Source organism: Mixophyes fleayi, chromosome 9 (assembly GCF_038048845.1).
Source record: "Mixophyes fleayi isolate aMixFle1 chromosome 9, aMixFle1.hap1, whole genome shotgun sequence".
NCBI classification, from domain to species: domain Eukaryota; kingdom Metazoa; phylum Chordata; class Amphibia; order Anura; family Limnodynastidae; genus Mixophyes; species Mixophyes fleayi.
In genome coordinates, this window is record NC_134410.1 from 80,790,914 (window position 1) to 80,807,888 (window position 16,975).

Genomic DNA, 16,975 nt, shown 5'->3' on the forward strand with positions numbered 1-16,975 from the left:
AGCTATTGTGGGTAGGTCCACTTCTATTTAATTAATCTAGGCCAATTGTAGTTATTCTACATTGTTTATTTTCTCAAATATTTGTTTGAGACTGTTTAAATTATATGTTACATATCTTTATTTATGTTTTGATGTTTTTGTATACTTATTTGTTTTTTAACATCTTCTGTAGATTATAAGGATATGTCTAATACTTGTATATGGCATATATTTGTATATTTGTGAATCTATAAAGAAATTTTAGACTGATATAAAATAATATATATTTTTTCATTCTATTTATTTTTTATTATTACTGAAGAAATTTGTTTTCTCAAGTATAATCGTTAGGCGACATAGGCATTATCATTTTTATGATTATCTGTTTTCATTGCAATACCCAATGAGAACTGTGATATCGGTATAACTGGTAGTCTTATTGAAGGGTTAATTATCAATTGTGTGTGTTCCCTTCCTTTTTTTCATGACTTACTGTCTATAAATACCCATGGGGAGATAGATTGGTTAGCTTTGAGAAATTCCCACTGCTGGGACGAAACGCGTCAGCAAGCACAGCTAGCGCTCCTGACACTAGTGTCTGAGTTATTTCCATTACGAGCGGAGAACTCTTGTGCAGCAGGAACTTTTCATCTCGTTATAGAGTTTCCGGACGGCAGAAAAAGCAGGTGCACCTGCTGGAACATGTGACACGCCAGAGAACCACACGGAGACTAACAGTGAGTTATTTGTACTAACATCAGCGGTGAAGTCCGCGAAATACTCATATTAGCTTGGACTATAACTTCAGTCTCTGAACTGGTAAGAAGTCATTATTTCTTTCTACTGGATATATGGATTTATTCCGCTGCCTGGGGGAGCTCTATTTGAATACCAATCTCTCCCTATTGGAGTTATACTTTGTTATACACCTGGAACTATGTCATTTTGTTCTTATTTGATGATCAAATTTTAGAGGTTTCACATGATCCTCCAATTATTTCTGGACTATATTTTTATTGGAAACTATTCTACATCAATTGTTCTGTTAACAGATATCTGGAATTTTTATAAACCATATTACCTTTCAGGAGATTGTGTTTTTTTTTTAATTTTGCATTTTATTTGTGACTTGTGTTTATACTTATGTACCTGGTGTTTTATTAAATTTCATATCTGGGAATTTATTCAGATGCTATATATATATATATATATATATATATATATATATACACACATACATACATACATAACACGTCTGGATGACCTCTATTACCCCAGCACCATTATCTTTTTTATAAGACAATAAATGTAATGTATTGCACCAAAATCTATACTTTGTGTAAAGTATTGTTACGCTGTTTACTATAAGTAAGTTTTACAATTAGAATGTTAATACAACACATCTTAAATGAAACCATATTTTGTGCGTAGTTTTGCTTGAACATATGAGCAAAAGCTATTATATGAATATTGGTCCAGTGGATTTAAGGAAAAATAAGAATTATATTTAGGTTAAATCACAATTACCTTTGCAAGGAGTGGGTTGACGGTAATAGTTATATTACGCTATATATTCATCCATAGATTTGCCAGATTACAGAGATTAAAATCCCAATCACCCTAGAAATCCTCTCACATTAGTCTATGCCCTCAAAACATTTTGAGGGCCAGCACTGTACAAAGGTTAGGAAAGCAATCGTGCTAGTCCAAAGTACTATAAACACACAATACAAGACCAATGAACTGGTGCGGATGCTTTACTTCTAAAGATCCTCTACTAGCAAATCTCCCTATCCATGCAGTCTCTCAGACATCAGCCACTGGATATGGTTATATATTTTTTTCACATTAGAGCACATATCATGTAGACTAGTTTCAAATTAATTGTAATCTTGTTTTGTTAACACATGTCCACTGCTTGATATGACATTTAAGTATCTGCATCATAATAAAAATAAGCCAGGTGAAGCCAAGATAGAAGCTGGTGTGTATATTAAAATGTATAATATTTAGAAATGTGTGCAAACTTTTCCAAATAGACTTTCAGAAAGTAGAAAGTGGTCTGCATGGATATTTTTTATACAGACTTTTCTTTTCGCCATTTTGAAAAGTCAAAAAATTGCAGCCAGCTAGTTTCTGCAAGAGGTGGTTAAAACGGCAGTAATCGTTTTCACGATTACCAACATAACGACACCGAGGATTCCAATTAAAATCCAAAACTAAAAAAATTTAAAGAGCCTTGCCTGCATATCGTCGTTTATGTTCGATGGGTGCAGAATGCTGACCGCAAGCGACTCAAGTCTACTGAGGTGTCCGTCAGACTTTAACGTCAGTGCGACCTCTATCCCTTTTAATTTAGAGCTGCAATGTCAAACCCTGCAGGTTAATTGTTTAGACACTTACCCTGCAGGGTTTGACACTGCCGCTTTAAAATTAAAAGGGATAGGAGTCGCACTGACGTTAAAGTCTGACGGACCTCAGTAGTCAAGAGTCACTTGCGGTCAGCATCCTGCACCCATTGGACATAAATGACGATATGCATGCAAGTCTCCTCTTTAAATCATTTTTTTTTTACAATTTTGGATTTTAATTGGAGCCCTCGGTGTCGGAATATTCAACACCAATAACCCGTACCCAACCTGGTTAAAAGGCTGTTGACAACTGCCACAGCAAATCTAAACAAGTTTCATGTTCTTTTAAATTATGGAAGCTTTTCGATGTTCTGAAGCTTGTTTATTATACAAGGCAGCTTTGTAGGTTTAGTGGTTTTTAATGTTTGCAGTTATGAAAATGTTTACTTTTATGATTGAGCAAGTTCATAAATACTGTTCAATCTGTATATTGGGACAATGTACTCCCCCTGTATCAAGTGTTTAGCGTACCAACCTCAAATATAATTAATGATGTTTCAAGATGGTAAGATAAATAGCACTGTACTGTGATATCCAGCAGATACTTGACTTTTTATGCAATAGCTCTAGTATGGGGATGCTAGATGATTTGGAGGCTCTCAGATTAAAGTTACACAGTACTACAGATCACCAGGAGATTCATAGGTAGGCTGTACCATCCCAAAGCTTTGTAATGCATGATTGAGACAGGAGGCATTGCAGTCAAACTTAACAGTTTAATGTTGAATTTACCAATGAGGTTTGCAAAAACCAAAAACACTTTAAACTTTAAGTGTAGTCAGGTCTGGAAAATGTCAAACAAATTGTTTTATTAAGACAAACTATTACAAGTCAGATATTTAAGTGCATTATATAAGTCTGAACACTGGTATAACAATACTAGAAAACCCCACACCAAAATTTCCAGTACGATACAACAGTAACCAGCACAGTAAAGAGACTGGATAACTGAAAGGCTTATTTATGATCTAAGCAAACAGAGCACAGTATGCCTGTCCATATGATTACAGCTGCTAGACTATACAGGAGGGGAACACTGACAGGGGTAGCTTTGCAATGCTGGTGCAGTCTTCTCAGACAGGACTTAGTTTTCAGCTTCATCTTTGGATTCTTTTCCCTTTCTTATCTCTTCACCTTTCTTCTCCTTGAAAAAAATAAAAAAAATATTAACATTGGTTATTAACACATCCATAATTATATCAACACAAGTTACAATATACAGGCCTTCCTTAAAAAAAACAAAAACACTTACCAACTCTCGCAATCGCTCCAGTTTTGCAGCCATCTGGGCCTCTCTATTCTCTTTAATTGCTTCCATTTTTGAAGTTAATTTTTCCTCAGCCATTTTGCTGAAATTGTTTTCCTCTTTAGCTTTCTGCAGAACCTCTTTCTCATGCTCTCTCTTCTCAGCAAGCTGCTTCAAGATTTCAGCTTCATGTAACTGGGAAAGATGAACATATTTCTTTAAGTAAACATTCAAATGGATCCTACATCAAACACTAGCTCCAGAAAGGCTTACATTCTTTAATATTCTCATTCTTTTGAAATTGGCATAGTATACAAGATTGCCAAGCACAAACCAGACAGTAATAGAAGTGGCCCCAACTACTCCCATTCATGCAAACCCCTTTTTATTAGCAGTCAGGTACTTGAACCCAGTAGCTGTAATGGGTTATTGTTTTGCTTGCTACTTGTATTGTTTATTCACCCTATTTCAACATTTGTTACTGATGTTATAAAGTGCAGCAATGCATAAAGGCAGTTTAATATTTAAGAGGCAGTTATTTACACATTTGAAGTTAAGTTATAGTTTGTAGAACTGTTCTTATGGTCAATCCTTGAAAGCTGCAATTTATTGATTTATGTCATATTGTATGTGTTGGTGACAATTAAGCCTACAGAAAAAAAAATGCCTCAAGCAAAGTGATTTCCACTAGCTGATTACTACTAATAAAACCAATGTTTAAAGGTCCCAGTGTGAGGAAAAGTAGCAATGGACATGTTACCACCCACAAGTTATTCTTACTTTAAATTTGAGTGTACATAGAGTTCTTTGCTGAACTTAGTTTCTGGACCAAATTTATTGTTTCACTCTTGGTGACCCATTTATGAAGCCCTAAACCATATAGTCTTTAATAAAAAAAAAAAAAAAAAAAAAGTCATCTCTGGTACAACCTCCTATCAGATGCACTGTTCTGACATTACTTGCATATCGTCCCATAATGTCATCTGTCATAGTTGAGATAACATACTTAATGGGGCAAGAACACAATTATTCAATAAGCCTCTTGATTTGAACCTATTTTGAGATATAAAGTTTGCCAAATATAACACTGCTTTGTCATGTTTCTCAGTAGAACAGCAGTACAAGCTCTCACCTTGCGCCTCTCTTCTGCAGCTTCCAACTTCTTCTGAATTTCTTCCAGGGAACATTCCTTTTTCTTGGGTGAAGCAATTGAGAGGTCTGGAGTGGCATCAGTAGACGGGGGCTCAGTATAAGCTCAAATGCCTGGCCAGAGGCACGTTTTTCCAGCTCTTTTACTTTAATGTCTTAAATTATAAAAAATAAAGTTGTTAAACACTAAAGAATTAACAGCAAACTGCATACATAAAAGTTAAGCCAAATGACTTTCCCTTACTAGATACACTTATTTTGCAGTTTGTGCATAGAATTGGAGGACCAGTCAGTTGATACCAACCCAATGGTGCCAACAGTATAGAAAATAGCCAAACATAGTATTCTGCAATAAAAGAATGCCCTCGTAATTTTTAATGCAAAAGGTGTGAAGTTAGCAAAAAAAAAACAAAAAAAAAAAACACAATATTTTTTATTTACAATGCTACATTATCACTGCAATCATTTTGTTGATGCACAAGCTTGTTTTCAATTAGGCGATTTGGAACTCAAACACCTCTCAAAGTGCTCCAACAAGTGATTAAAACTTGAAGAGCACAAATGTTGAGCCTGCATTCATGTGACCATCAGCATCCTTAAGAAAAAGGAGAGCCTAAAATTTAGTAGCTTCTTTTTTTTTTATAGTAGATCATCATCAATACCTCTGCCAAAGCAGTACCATATATTGACTTTTATAAATACAGAAAACCCTGTTTGCCCTCAACTTCAGAAGGACCTATTTATTATTATTAATACATAAACCATGCGAAAACTGCTTTGTCTGCATGGTTGGCATTTTACAGTAACACCTGTATCTAACAAAATCTTAACACAGGAGATGGCATAGATATCGCCTGCATTAGGCCAAGTGTCGCATTAAACTGCAGTGGCCAAAATTTTCAATGTGGAATTAGGGGTGGGCTCCAAAAAGACTAGTTTTTCGAAGCTTGGCCCCAATGGCCCACATCTGAAGATGTTCGATCAGAGAAGATGGATATTTGGATCTCTCGTCAGTCTTCATTCTTACCCCTCAATTAATTAGTGAAAAGTGGTTCAGCGGTTGCGCATGCCTAGTATATACTCTGACCCAGATATTGTTAGAGAAATTAAGTTATCACCAGGACAGCCCATCTGATAAACTGTCCCAGCATGATTTTAGTCAATAGCTGTGAAAGATCATCCCTTATTACAGGAACCTATTAGTAAATAGGTCCCCTAGTCACATGTAACAAGATTCAGAAGAGTGCACCCAACTGTAAATATAGAAGAGGGTAGGCGAGAGGAATGACTGCACAAATACTAATATTCCTCCCATAAAACAGACAAAATATTGCATGTCAGCAACTTATGCATAAATGTGTTTATAACACCCAATAATATCCTTTTAAAATATATAATGGAAGATAGTGTAATAAAGGAGCACTACAATCCAATAGGTGTATGCTATGTTTTACTTCATTAGTCATGAACTTAGATTTTAATAAAACAAATAGTTATATTTTCTAAAGCATAACCATGCCATATTGTCAGATATGAAAGACATTTTACTGGGAAGTCTTTTGGTACCAAACAGAAGTTACACTGGGGATATGAATAGAGCTAGAGATGCATATTAAAGAGGCACACTGTTTCCTTTATAGTTTTAAAAATCATTCTGCTTTATTACATATTGTTTTAGACTTGCAATGTTATTCTATTACCCAAGCTACAATTCATAATTCTGCATGTAATAGACATCATAGGATTTAAATATACTAAATACATTGCAATACGTATTTACATTCATATAATACAATCTACATTTCACAAGTACAAACCAAAATATCCTACCAGTGTCAGACATGACTGAAAGTGCTAGTGTTGACCAGTTACCCAGAAGCTGTAGAAAGAAAAAAAAAAAAAAAGGAGTGTTACTTCAAGATACATAGCCAATAACGTATATCGCCAACACTAGCCGTGCCTTGCGCACTGAAGAACAAAGCTCGCATAAGATGTGGAGTCGTATGCCTCCTGTTGGAATCACGGCGATCCCTCGCCCATTGCACACACTAACATTCAGGGCGCGGGCACCTGTCATCCACCACGAGGATACAACAACACAAAGGAGCGCGCAGCAGAGCACACGGGGGGGGGGGACCATACCGGAGCTCAGCCAACGCCTCTGCTGGAGGAAACCCGGTGCCGCAACAGACTTCTAGCGCCGTGCAGACAGGGAGACAGAGGAGCGTAACAACGGTAAACGATTAGTAGAGAAGCACCAAGCGCTCAGCGCACATTAGGGGCGGGGCCAGGCCAATGACAGCCAATACAGAGCGAGGCGGCGCCAGACATTACACCTGAACAAAGCAGGGAGCGCGCCTATTATACCAGCTACATGTCAGACATCAGACTACTAGGTCTATAGAGCCTGTATATTAGTACAGCAGGGCGTACTAGACTGCTCTATCCTGAGATACACCACGGGGCTAGTATATACATCCGTAATATTACCGAGAACTCAACTATATCGTTATATGTATAGCTCTATACGTATCTACATCAACATAGGTAAGCCACCATCAGCGAGCACAAATTAGTGGGCTCCACAAGCATAGCAGCGTGCACCGGGCGTAGCTCTAAATAAGTTATCCAGGGGCATAAACTCACACATGTTACACCCTAGCTCTATAACCACCACTACCCCACCCATGCGCCCCGTTCATCGCTGTGTATATAAATGCACAACAGAAATAAATAGGTGTACGTTCGTGGTCTATAGCGCTGAGCTCCGCGTTCTCACCTGTCTCCACTGCCGATGAATACCGCGCGCGCTTGCAGCAGCAACTAACAAAAGCGCCCACCTCGTCCACGTGATCAGTAGTGTGCCCCTCATTGGCCTTTTATGGCTGCACAAGACACCAGCTGTTACTCCGCCTCCTCCAAACCGGCGCGCTGGATTTTCAGCGAGGCACGGGAAGATGGGTCCGTTTCCACCAATATGTGTTCTCATCTCAGTGATACGATGGTCTAGTGCTTGCGCAAAGGGATGTAGTAGTGCGCTGATATCAGTGTAGTACAGCACAATGAGACTATCCTAGCAATCTCCATTCTTATTTTGTACCAGATTAACTCTCCAAAAGGTAGTCATTTAGAGTGGACACATGAAATACACATGGTTATAGCATGACAGATGCTTCATGTATGCTTGTCGGTGTTGTCTAGTACCCGCCTTTTATTGGTTGAACGAATTCGTGGTGATAGAAATGCTTTTAGCTGATACCACACAGGGATACAAAGCCTGTGAAATACAGCGTTTTGTATCTAGCTTTCTGAGAACTATGCAGATTCTGGGTTCCTATCAAGCAAGTGCCACAAGTCCTACGTAGATAATACCGTAATATAGAACAATGATGGCTAACCTTTTTGAGCTTGGTGTGTTAAAATCGGAAAAAAGTGTAGCCTTCCTTGGGTCATGTGTCATTTCAAGAAATATCCATCATTTGGTGATATTTACAGCCCTAATAAAGAAAGAGTTATATTTTTAATATATTTGTTATATTTATTAGTTGCTATTATTATTTATTTTTTATTTTATTATTTATTAGTTGCTCCCCCTGCAGATATTTCCCCCCCCCCCCCTCTCCTACAGCCATGGACCCCCCACCAGTCATTTTTACTTAGCCCCCTCCTATAGTCGTTGCCCCGCCCGCAGTCATTTTTACTTATACCCCCACAGGTATTTTCTTTTCTTTCTTCCCTTCTACAGCCGTTGCCCGGTATTTTTTACTCATTGACCCCCCCCCGCCCCCTGCAGGTATTTCCTTACCTGGTATTTGCTAAGGCTGCCTGCATTCACTCTGCACCTCCAGAAGAAAGACCGCGCAGCCTCCTACGCGGATGCGCATGATGACATGACGTCACATCGGAAGAAAAGGGAGGGGAAGCGCCAGGGACAGGTGGGAGTCGGACCTGCCAATCTAGCCATCGGCCCTTCTGGCAAGTGCCAGATGGCCAGTCCGGCCTTGCGTGTCAGTCAAACTGCCTCGGTGTGTCACGAGTGACACGCGTGTCATAGGTTCGCTATCACAGATATAGAAGGAAAGGAATTAAAATGCTAGCATTTATGGCCTCTTCTGACATCAGCGTCTAACTCCATTGTCACAATACTGGGTGAATATTTTCATGCCCAGGCACATATCTAAATAAAGAATACTGAAAGTTTATTTGACACTTTTTTACTGATCAGTTCTACAATCACACTGTAAAAACTGCAATATGACATAAATGGAAAACAACATCTGGAACAGATGAAAATGAACTGACATTTAACACCAGAAGCTGGAAACATATCCTCAGTCTCCTGGTGACTTATCCCCAATGTAAAAGAAAAAAAAAAATATATCCTCATCGTACAGATAAGGATTTAATTGTTTTTCATAGTTATCAAAAACTTCAACAGGGACAGAAGTCACGATAAACTGCTGTCCCTCTGTTTATCACCTTTTCTCAGTCCCTTTAGTGCGAAGAAAACTGTCTTGATGGCATCTTCCTGAAAATCCTAGTTGGCATGCACCGACCGAAAGTATTGGGCATGTGCTCAGAGAGTCATTGTAGTGTGACTCGTGACAGGGAGAGATCACATGATCCCTCCACACATGCGCTGTCCAGCTTACTCTTCGGAGCAGAGCTGACAGCAGTGAAATTTTACAATTACGAAAATGTATGAAGTTGGCGTACATTAACATGGGAAGAAAGAGAAAAATGTTTATTTTCGTACATTGATAAATAGCGCTACTGAACAGTCCCCATACACTTTTCTCATAAATCACAATTTTGCGGTTACGTTTTCGGGGATTTAACAGATTTATGTTTAATAAATAGGCCCCTAAATATCAATTGCAATAGTTAAATGGTGATATGCTCCGTTAATGCCATATCTTGGAAGTAAGCCACATCAAATAAGATAACTCCTACAATGTCTTCAGTTCCAAGAGACAAAATTAAAAACAAATTAATTAAAACATTTAAAAAGAAAACATGTTTTAGGAATAAAAAACATTGTCTGCTGGAATTGAAGACATTGGAGGAGTTTTTATATTATTTGATGTGGCTTACTACCAATATTTGGATAAGGTGAGCCTCACCATTTCACTGTTTTATGTTTATTTTTATAACATTGAACATGAAATTACTATATTAATGGCTATACAGCTCTATAGTTTCCACAATGCTCTATGTATTTAAAGCTCATGCTTACAATGCAACTAACCCTTTATCATGTTCTTTTCCAAATATATTGTAGATAACTTTGTGTATTTCCATATCTGCACATTTCTGAGACTGCAAAGCATCTCTAATAACAGTCATCCACACACATAGGCTTGTTATTCTAAAGTGTGTTTTTACTACTATTAGGATACAGCACCTACCCTTTTCAACCTTGTGTCCTCACTCCTATATTACATCTACTATAGACCAACAAGTTTCATACAATTGCGCACATGCCTCCACCAAATTGTTTATTGAATGAACATTTGGGCTTCTCAAAGCCTGTTTTCAATGCATTGACCCATCTGGAGGAGCCTTCATGTATGTGTCGCATGTTGTGTGCCATATTATTGTTCTGTGTATCATTTTTTATAAATCTCAATTATGAGTGGGTACCTTTTCAGGAGGAGATCAAGCTTGCTGGGCAGGAGGAAGATGATATTGAAGTTGAACCTTCACCTTTGAAAGAACATCTTAGCTTTCAAGATTAAATTAGTAAACAATAATTGAGTTGTAAGTGCAAGTTAAAAATATCTATTCTGCAACACAAATAATGCATATTGTCCAATTTTCTCTTTAGGACTAAGCATATCAATCAACTAAACATTTAATAATTGATAACCAAAAACATGATCATTTGTGATTATAATTTTAAACAATTATGCATACATGGACATACAATACATGCTACATGAAAAAGTTGTTGAGATGTGTTTCTAAAGCATTTTTAAACATGTTCATTTCCAAAAATAAATGTTTTGATTCAACCCAGATTTCACTATGCAGCATATATTTTTCTACTCAGCCAAATGTATTGCCCATCTTTTCTAAGAGCAACATATATATACTCTGTTTTACTCAATTCTCTATGTAAGATTAACTTTAAATATGACTAGCGGAATGTGCTAAATATTTTTATTGTGGAAAAAAGTATTTCCCCCCAGGAACGATGGTAAATTCAGCCCTCTGTGTCTGGCTCCATGTGATCCAAACACTGGGGACTGTAGGAGCAGAGGCAGGTCTTGAGGCCTCTGCTCCCTCTCGCTCAAGCTTACCCTAGCCATATGTAGGGCCAGGTCTTGGTGCTGCAGTGAATGACCCGATTGAGGTGGCCCTCCAACTCTGTGCCAACCTCTCTTTTTGCACTTTTCATATTTCATAATTGTTTGTCTGCTGCTCCTTCATCTCCTGCAGGCTATTATCGATGCAAGTGAATAGCAACCTTGCCCATCTTCTGCCTGCAGACAGACAGGAGTCTGGCGTCTTTGGTGGCTCTTCCTCCCTCTCTTGCTGGTGGCTACGCATCTGGAAAAATGAGCATAGCTGAAGTTGGCCTGGTGCCTCTTTGTGGCCTTTTTTTTAATTCTATATGGAAAATGGCAACCATTTTATTTTGTGAGTTGCCTATGGTGCTTTATATATATTATGATTAGACATGTTTGGTCATGTTTGTGCATGTTTGCACGCCATTGTTTGATGCTATTTTTTGTACTAGGGAGTAACTGGTATATTCTTGGGCATGTGCAACACTTCTTGGTATATATTACAATATGAATGTCTGCTTAACGGCCATTTTATTCAAGGGATTTTTGCGATCCACTGTGGTCTGTCAGTGTGAGCCAGAGTTGTAGCCCCTATCGTACAGCCCTGGTGTTGATAATGATAGCCCTTGTGACACTATGCAGTCAGTCAGTGTAGCGATTGTTGAAAAGTTTCAGTTGCAACCACAAGAGCAGTTAGATTTAGAAAACGGGAGCTCCTGCTTCAGACTGAATGCATGGATCAGTACTTCGGCATTGAGGTACCTGTCAAAGAATGTAGTCAAAGACGAGCCTATAAAGCCACTAAACTGCAAATTTACCATCAACCGGCTACCTGACAAGTCTTAAAGCAGCTTCAACGCCAGTGGATTGATCCAAGGTGGAGACAGCCTAGGCTCCTCACTAAGCTGTGGAGAAATATTCAGAGGTGTAAATTAGCAGTTAATTTTCAAGTGAATAATTTCTATTTTTAGAATATGTCAAGTAGGCCAAATCCTAGAGGCCTCTGGAATGTTGTAGTTAAAATAAAGTGTGATTAAGTTACTAACTTCCACAGGGTGTGGGACTCCTGGTATATTTCCACCAGGCCTTGTTGCTTGGTACTCAGTAAGCCTCAGTCTATGGCTCCTTCACTTGAGTACTCTTTAAATGCGGACCACCTGGGCAGCTCTGGCTTCTCTATTCCTATTTTTGATTGAGTCTAGTCCAGTGGTTCCCAGACTTTTGCAGCTCGCGACACCCTTAGAGCTAGATTTACTAAGCTGCGGGTTTGAAAAAGTGGGGATGTTGCCTATAGCAACCAATCAGACTCTAGCTTTCATTTATTTAGTACCTTCTACAAAATGACAGCTAGAATCTGATTGGTTGCTATAGGCAACATCCCCACTTTTTCAAACCCACAGCTTAGTAAATCTAGCCCTTAGAGTCTTCATAATTTTTTCAAGGCACCTCTCCAAAATAATTACCGAGCAGTCACGTTTTATAAGTAGTTGGGTCAAAAAAACGTAATAAGTATTTAGGTCAGGACAGAAATAATTTAGTTGTATGCAAAAATAATACACATAAATCCTAGGGAAAAGAATATTTTTATATTTTTTTTTTCAATTATATTTCTGTCAAAGAATAATTTACAGCTAACTCACACTCTGCCCCCCTTCACCCACACACTGTGCCCCCTTCATCCACACACTGTGTACCCATTCATCTCCACACACTCTGTGCCCTCCTTCATCTCCACACACTCTGTGCCATCCATCATCTCCACACACTGTGCCCTCCTTCATCTCCACACACTCTGTGGCCATGCATCCACACACTCTGTGCCCTCCTTCATATCCACACTCTGTGCCCTCCTTTATATCCACACACTCTGAGCCCTCCTTCATATCCACACACTCTGTGCCCTCCTCCATATCCACACACTCTGTGCCCTCCTCCATATCCACACACTCTGTGCCCTCCTCCATATCCACACACTCTGTGCTCCTGCTTCCACACACTATGTGTCCCTGCACCCACATACTCTGTGCCCCTATGCATCCACACACACTGTGCCCCCCTGAATCCACACACTCTGTGCCCCTGCATCTACACACTCTGTGCCCTCCTCCATGTCCTCAAACTCTGTGCCTTCCTTCATATCCACACACTGTGCCCTCCTTCATATCCACACACTCTGTGCCCTCCTTCATATCCACACACTATGCGCCCTCCTCCATATCCACACACCCTGTGCCCTCCTCCATATCCACACACTCTGTGCCATCCTCCATATCCACACACTCTGTGCCCCTGCATCCACACAATGTGCCCTCCTTCATATCCACACACTCTGTGCCCCTGCACCCACACACTCTGTGCCCTCCTTCATATCCACACACTCTGTGCCCTTCTTAATATCCACACACTCTGTGGCCTCATTCATATCCACACACTCTGTGCCCTCTTCCATATCCACACACTCTGTGCCCTTCTCCGTATCCACACACTCTGTGCCCCTCTGCATCCACACACTCTGTGCCCCTCTGCATCCACACACTCTGTGCCCCTCTGCATCCCCCACTCTGCCCTCTCTGCATTTTTTTTTGCAGAAAAACCCCCAAAAAAACTTACCAATCCGGCGGCGCCAAGGACCCAGCATCCTCTTCTCTCCTGCCGCTTGTCACTGGATGTCGGGCGTGATGAGATGGGAACCGCTGGTCTAGTCTGTATGATTTTTAAAGTCGTGCACGATTTTCATTGTAAAGGTTACCTGCCTCCTTTATCTTTTCTGTATCCTCACCTTACATGTTGTTGTCGAAAATAAAAAGATTTAAAAAAAATAAAAATAAATTGTGATTGTTAGAAGCAGTGCCGTAACTAGCCATTTTAGTGCCCTGGGCGAGATAGGGAAGCAGCGCCCCCATCTAAGTGGGAGTGTCAATTGTCGAGTGGGCGTGGTCAACCTACTGTGGGGGGCGTAGCTAGCTCTTTACAAGTTCTAGACCGCACTGAAACCACCTCCCTCCCCATTCTTCTCGGTCTGGCTTTGTAAGGATCTTTATGTAATAAGCCTCCATAGAATCAAAGTACTTTAAATGCAGCTGTCACATGCTAGCTGTATAACAAATGAATTGGTTATTGAAATAAAACTCACTGAAACAAATTAAAACAAATGTAACAGTACCATCTGTATCACACTGCCCCTTCATCCCACTGTGCCCTCCATCACAGTTTCTTCTTTATCACACCGTGCCATGGAGCCAACTTTATCCCATCGTGCCCCCTTATCACCATCGCACGAAATTAATATATATATATATATATATATATATATATATACATACACACACACATACACACATACAATATAAAGAGCCTCCTAGTGTCCGCCATACCTTACAGAGAGTATTCCTGTGACCACCATACAATACAGAGAGCATTCCTGTGACCGCCATACTATACAGAGAGCATTCCTATGACCACCATACTATACAGAGAGCATTCCTATGACCGCCATACTATACAGAGAGCATTCCTGTGACCACCATACAATACAGAGAGCATTCCTGTGACCGCCATACTATACAGAGAGCATTCCTATGACCGCCATACTATACAGAGAGCATTCCTATGACCGCCATACTATACAGAGAGCATTCCTGTGACCACCATACAATACAGAGAGCATTCCTGTGACCGCCATACTATACAGAGAGCATTCCTATGACCGCCATACTATACAGAGAGCATTCCTATGACCGCCATACTATACAGAGAGCATTCCTATGACCACCATACAATACAGAGAGCATTCTTGTGACTGCAATACAGATAAATACCTCACCTGAAATTAATAGACCCTACCATTAAATTAAAAAGCCCCAACAATAAATTTAATTGACCCACCAGCACCCCACAAGTAAAATAGTACCCATTAAATAATTAGCCCCCACCTAAACGTCACCATTAAATTAATAGCCTACCTCCCACCCATGTACTAAGACACCTAACCTCCCTACCCTCATATCACACATTAATACATCCCCCCCTTCCCTCACACATTATGGCAGCATACCCTCCCTTCCCTCATAAAGCATAGCAGCATCCCCCCTCCATAATAGCAAGATGCAGCACACATTCCTCCCCTCCATAATAGCAGCACACCCCCCTCCCTAATAGCAGCTCACATCCCCCTCCTTAATAGCAGCATACATGCCCCTCTCCCCTCCCCTCCCCTCCCCTCTCCCCATAATAGCAGCTTACATGCCCCCCTCCCTCCATAATAGCAGCTCACATCCCCCCCTCCCCTCATAATAGCAGCTCACATCCCTCCCCTCCCTCCATAATAGCAACACACATCCCCTTTCCCCTGCTTTGAAACTTACCTTTTTCCTCTTTCTTCCTCTCCAGCCGTCGCTGCCTGGCTCCTCTCTGCTTCTCTGCTCCTCTGCTGCCTAGCAACGTCATGACATCAGACGCTGAGGCAGAGGGCAGAGTTCAGAAGGGGGTGGAGCCGGGTGCCGGCCGCCATTTTGGATGCGCCGGGCGGCCGGCAGTCTGAATCTGAGGTCTGATTAATTTTTATTTTTTTCCACTCCTCACACAGAGGCAGGTGCGGGCGGCCATTGCGCCCCCTTGGGACTGCGCCTGGGGCGGCGGCACCGCCCGCACCGGCCTCGTTACGGCTCTGGTTAGAAGTCCTCCCCTCAGCCCAAAAGGGATAAAATGCTATGTAATTGTTCTTGATAAGTTTTAAGGTTGAAAACTATAAGAACCAAGAAAACTATGTAAAAATTATTACAATGTTGGGATTACTTTTTGTGACTAAAGCTGGGTACACACTAGAGAAAATTTCTCCCAATGCGATATATATCTGTAATGATTTTACCAACGTCTAAAATGAAAGCTTGTGCTTTTTTTTCTTATCACTGCAAACAATTAACCGTAAGAAAAGAAGAAGAAAGAATCAGACTTGTTGGACCAAGCAGTGGTTGTTGAAGAGAGACTCCTATTCACATATGCCGTTGCTACAGGAGATACGGGACAAAAACCATGATGAATTTCCTGCTGATGATTGACCCCAAATTCCAGGAGCTGCTTCAACTTGTCACCCCAGTCATCCAAAAAGAGGATCTTCTGATTCTTGGCCACTGAAAGGACACTGGCCGATCTCAAGTACAGCACAGCTATTTCACTGCAAGGTCTTGGTCTGATCATACCTGAGACCTGTGAGGCCATCATACAAGTTCTCCAGGGACAATATGAAGTTTGGTCCAAGAAATATTCAGATTGTAAAAAATATTTTTTTTATTTAAAATAGAAAATGAACTTATTAACATATTAAAAACAACACAAAAATATATACATATATACAAAACCTATAAAACTCCAAACTTAAACTCAGATGTTAAAACGCCAATCTAAATTTAGAAGTGGTCTATATTTTATTAGCAGTAAGCACTTCCACTGTTTGCCAGCATACAGTAGAAGTGCTGCTTAGTGTCTTAAAGGCAGGAAGGGTATAGGACACATATCTGCAGAGCAGAGACTAGTTGCTACCCTGTTGTACTTGGCTACTGGCTGAAGTACATAACAGCTATTTCACCCCAAACTTCCACTGTATTGGACCCATATGTGCAGAGACTGGTTGCTACATTTTCCCAGCAGGAAGCACTTCCACTATGCCAGCATACAGTGGAAGTGCTGCTTGGTGTCCATAAGACCCAAATGTGCAGAGACTGGTTGCTACACTCTGTTTTTTGGTCATCATACAAGTTCTCCTGGGACAATATATAAAGTTTGGTGAGATAAATACTTTGATTATAATATCTTTTTTTTATTAAAATACAAATGTAACTTATTAACATGTTAAAGAAAACACAAAAATATACATATATAAAACCTATAAAAGCAACAAACTC

At 40.0% G+C, this 16,975-nt stretch overlaps 1 protein-coding gene and 1 long non-coding RNA gene across 2 annotated transcripts; one reads left to right on the forward strand and one right to left on the reverse strand.

Annotated features, from left to right (window-relative positions):
* Positions 1-3,092: 3,092 nt before the first annotated feature.
* On the reverse strand, positions 3,093-7,646 carry LOC142100774 (stathmin-1-A-like). Its single transcript, XM_075184579.1, is given in 6 exon segments — positions 3,093-3,534; positions 3,643-3,831; positions 4,769-4,881; positions 4,884-4,940; positions 6,616-6,664; positions 7,565-7,646. Coding segments are annotated over 5 exon segments (432 nt in total). The 5' UTR covers positions 6,629-6,664; positions 7,565-7,646; the 3' UTR covers positions 3,093-3,474.
* Positions 7,647-7,656: 10 nt separating this feature from the next.
* On the forward strand, positions 7,657-13,313 carry LOC142100775 (uncharacterized). The gene is made up of 2 exons (XR_012678904.1): positions 7,657-7,904; positions 10,437-13,313. It is a non-coding gene; the product is annotated as an uncharacterized LOC142100775 (long non-coding RNA).
* Positions 13,314-16,975: the final 3,662 nt, after the last annotated feature.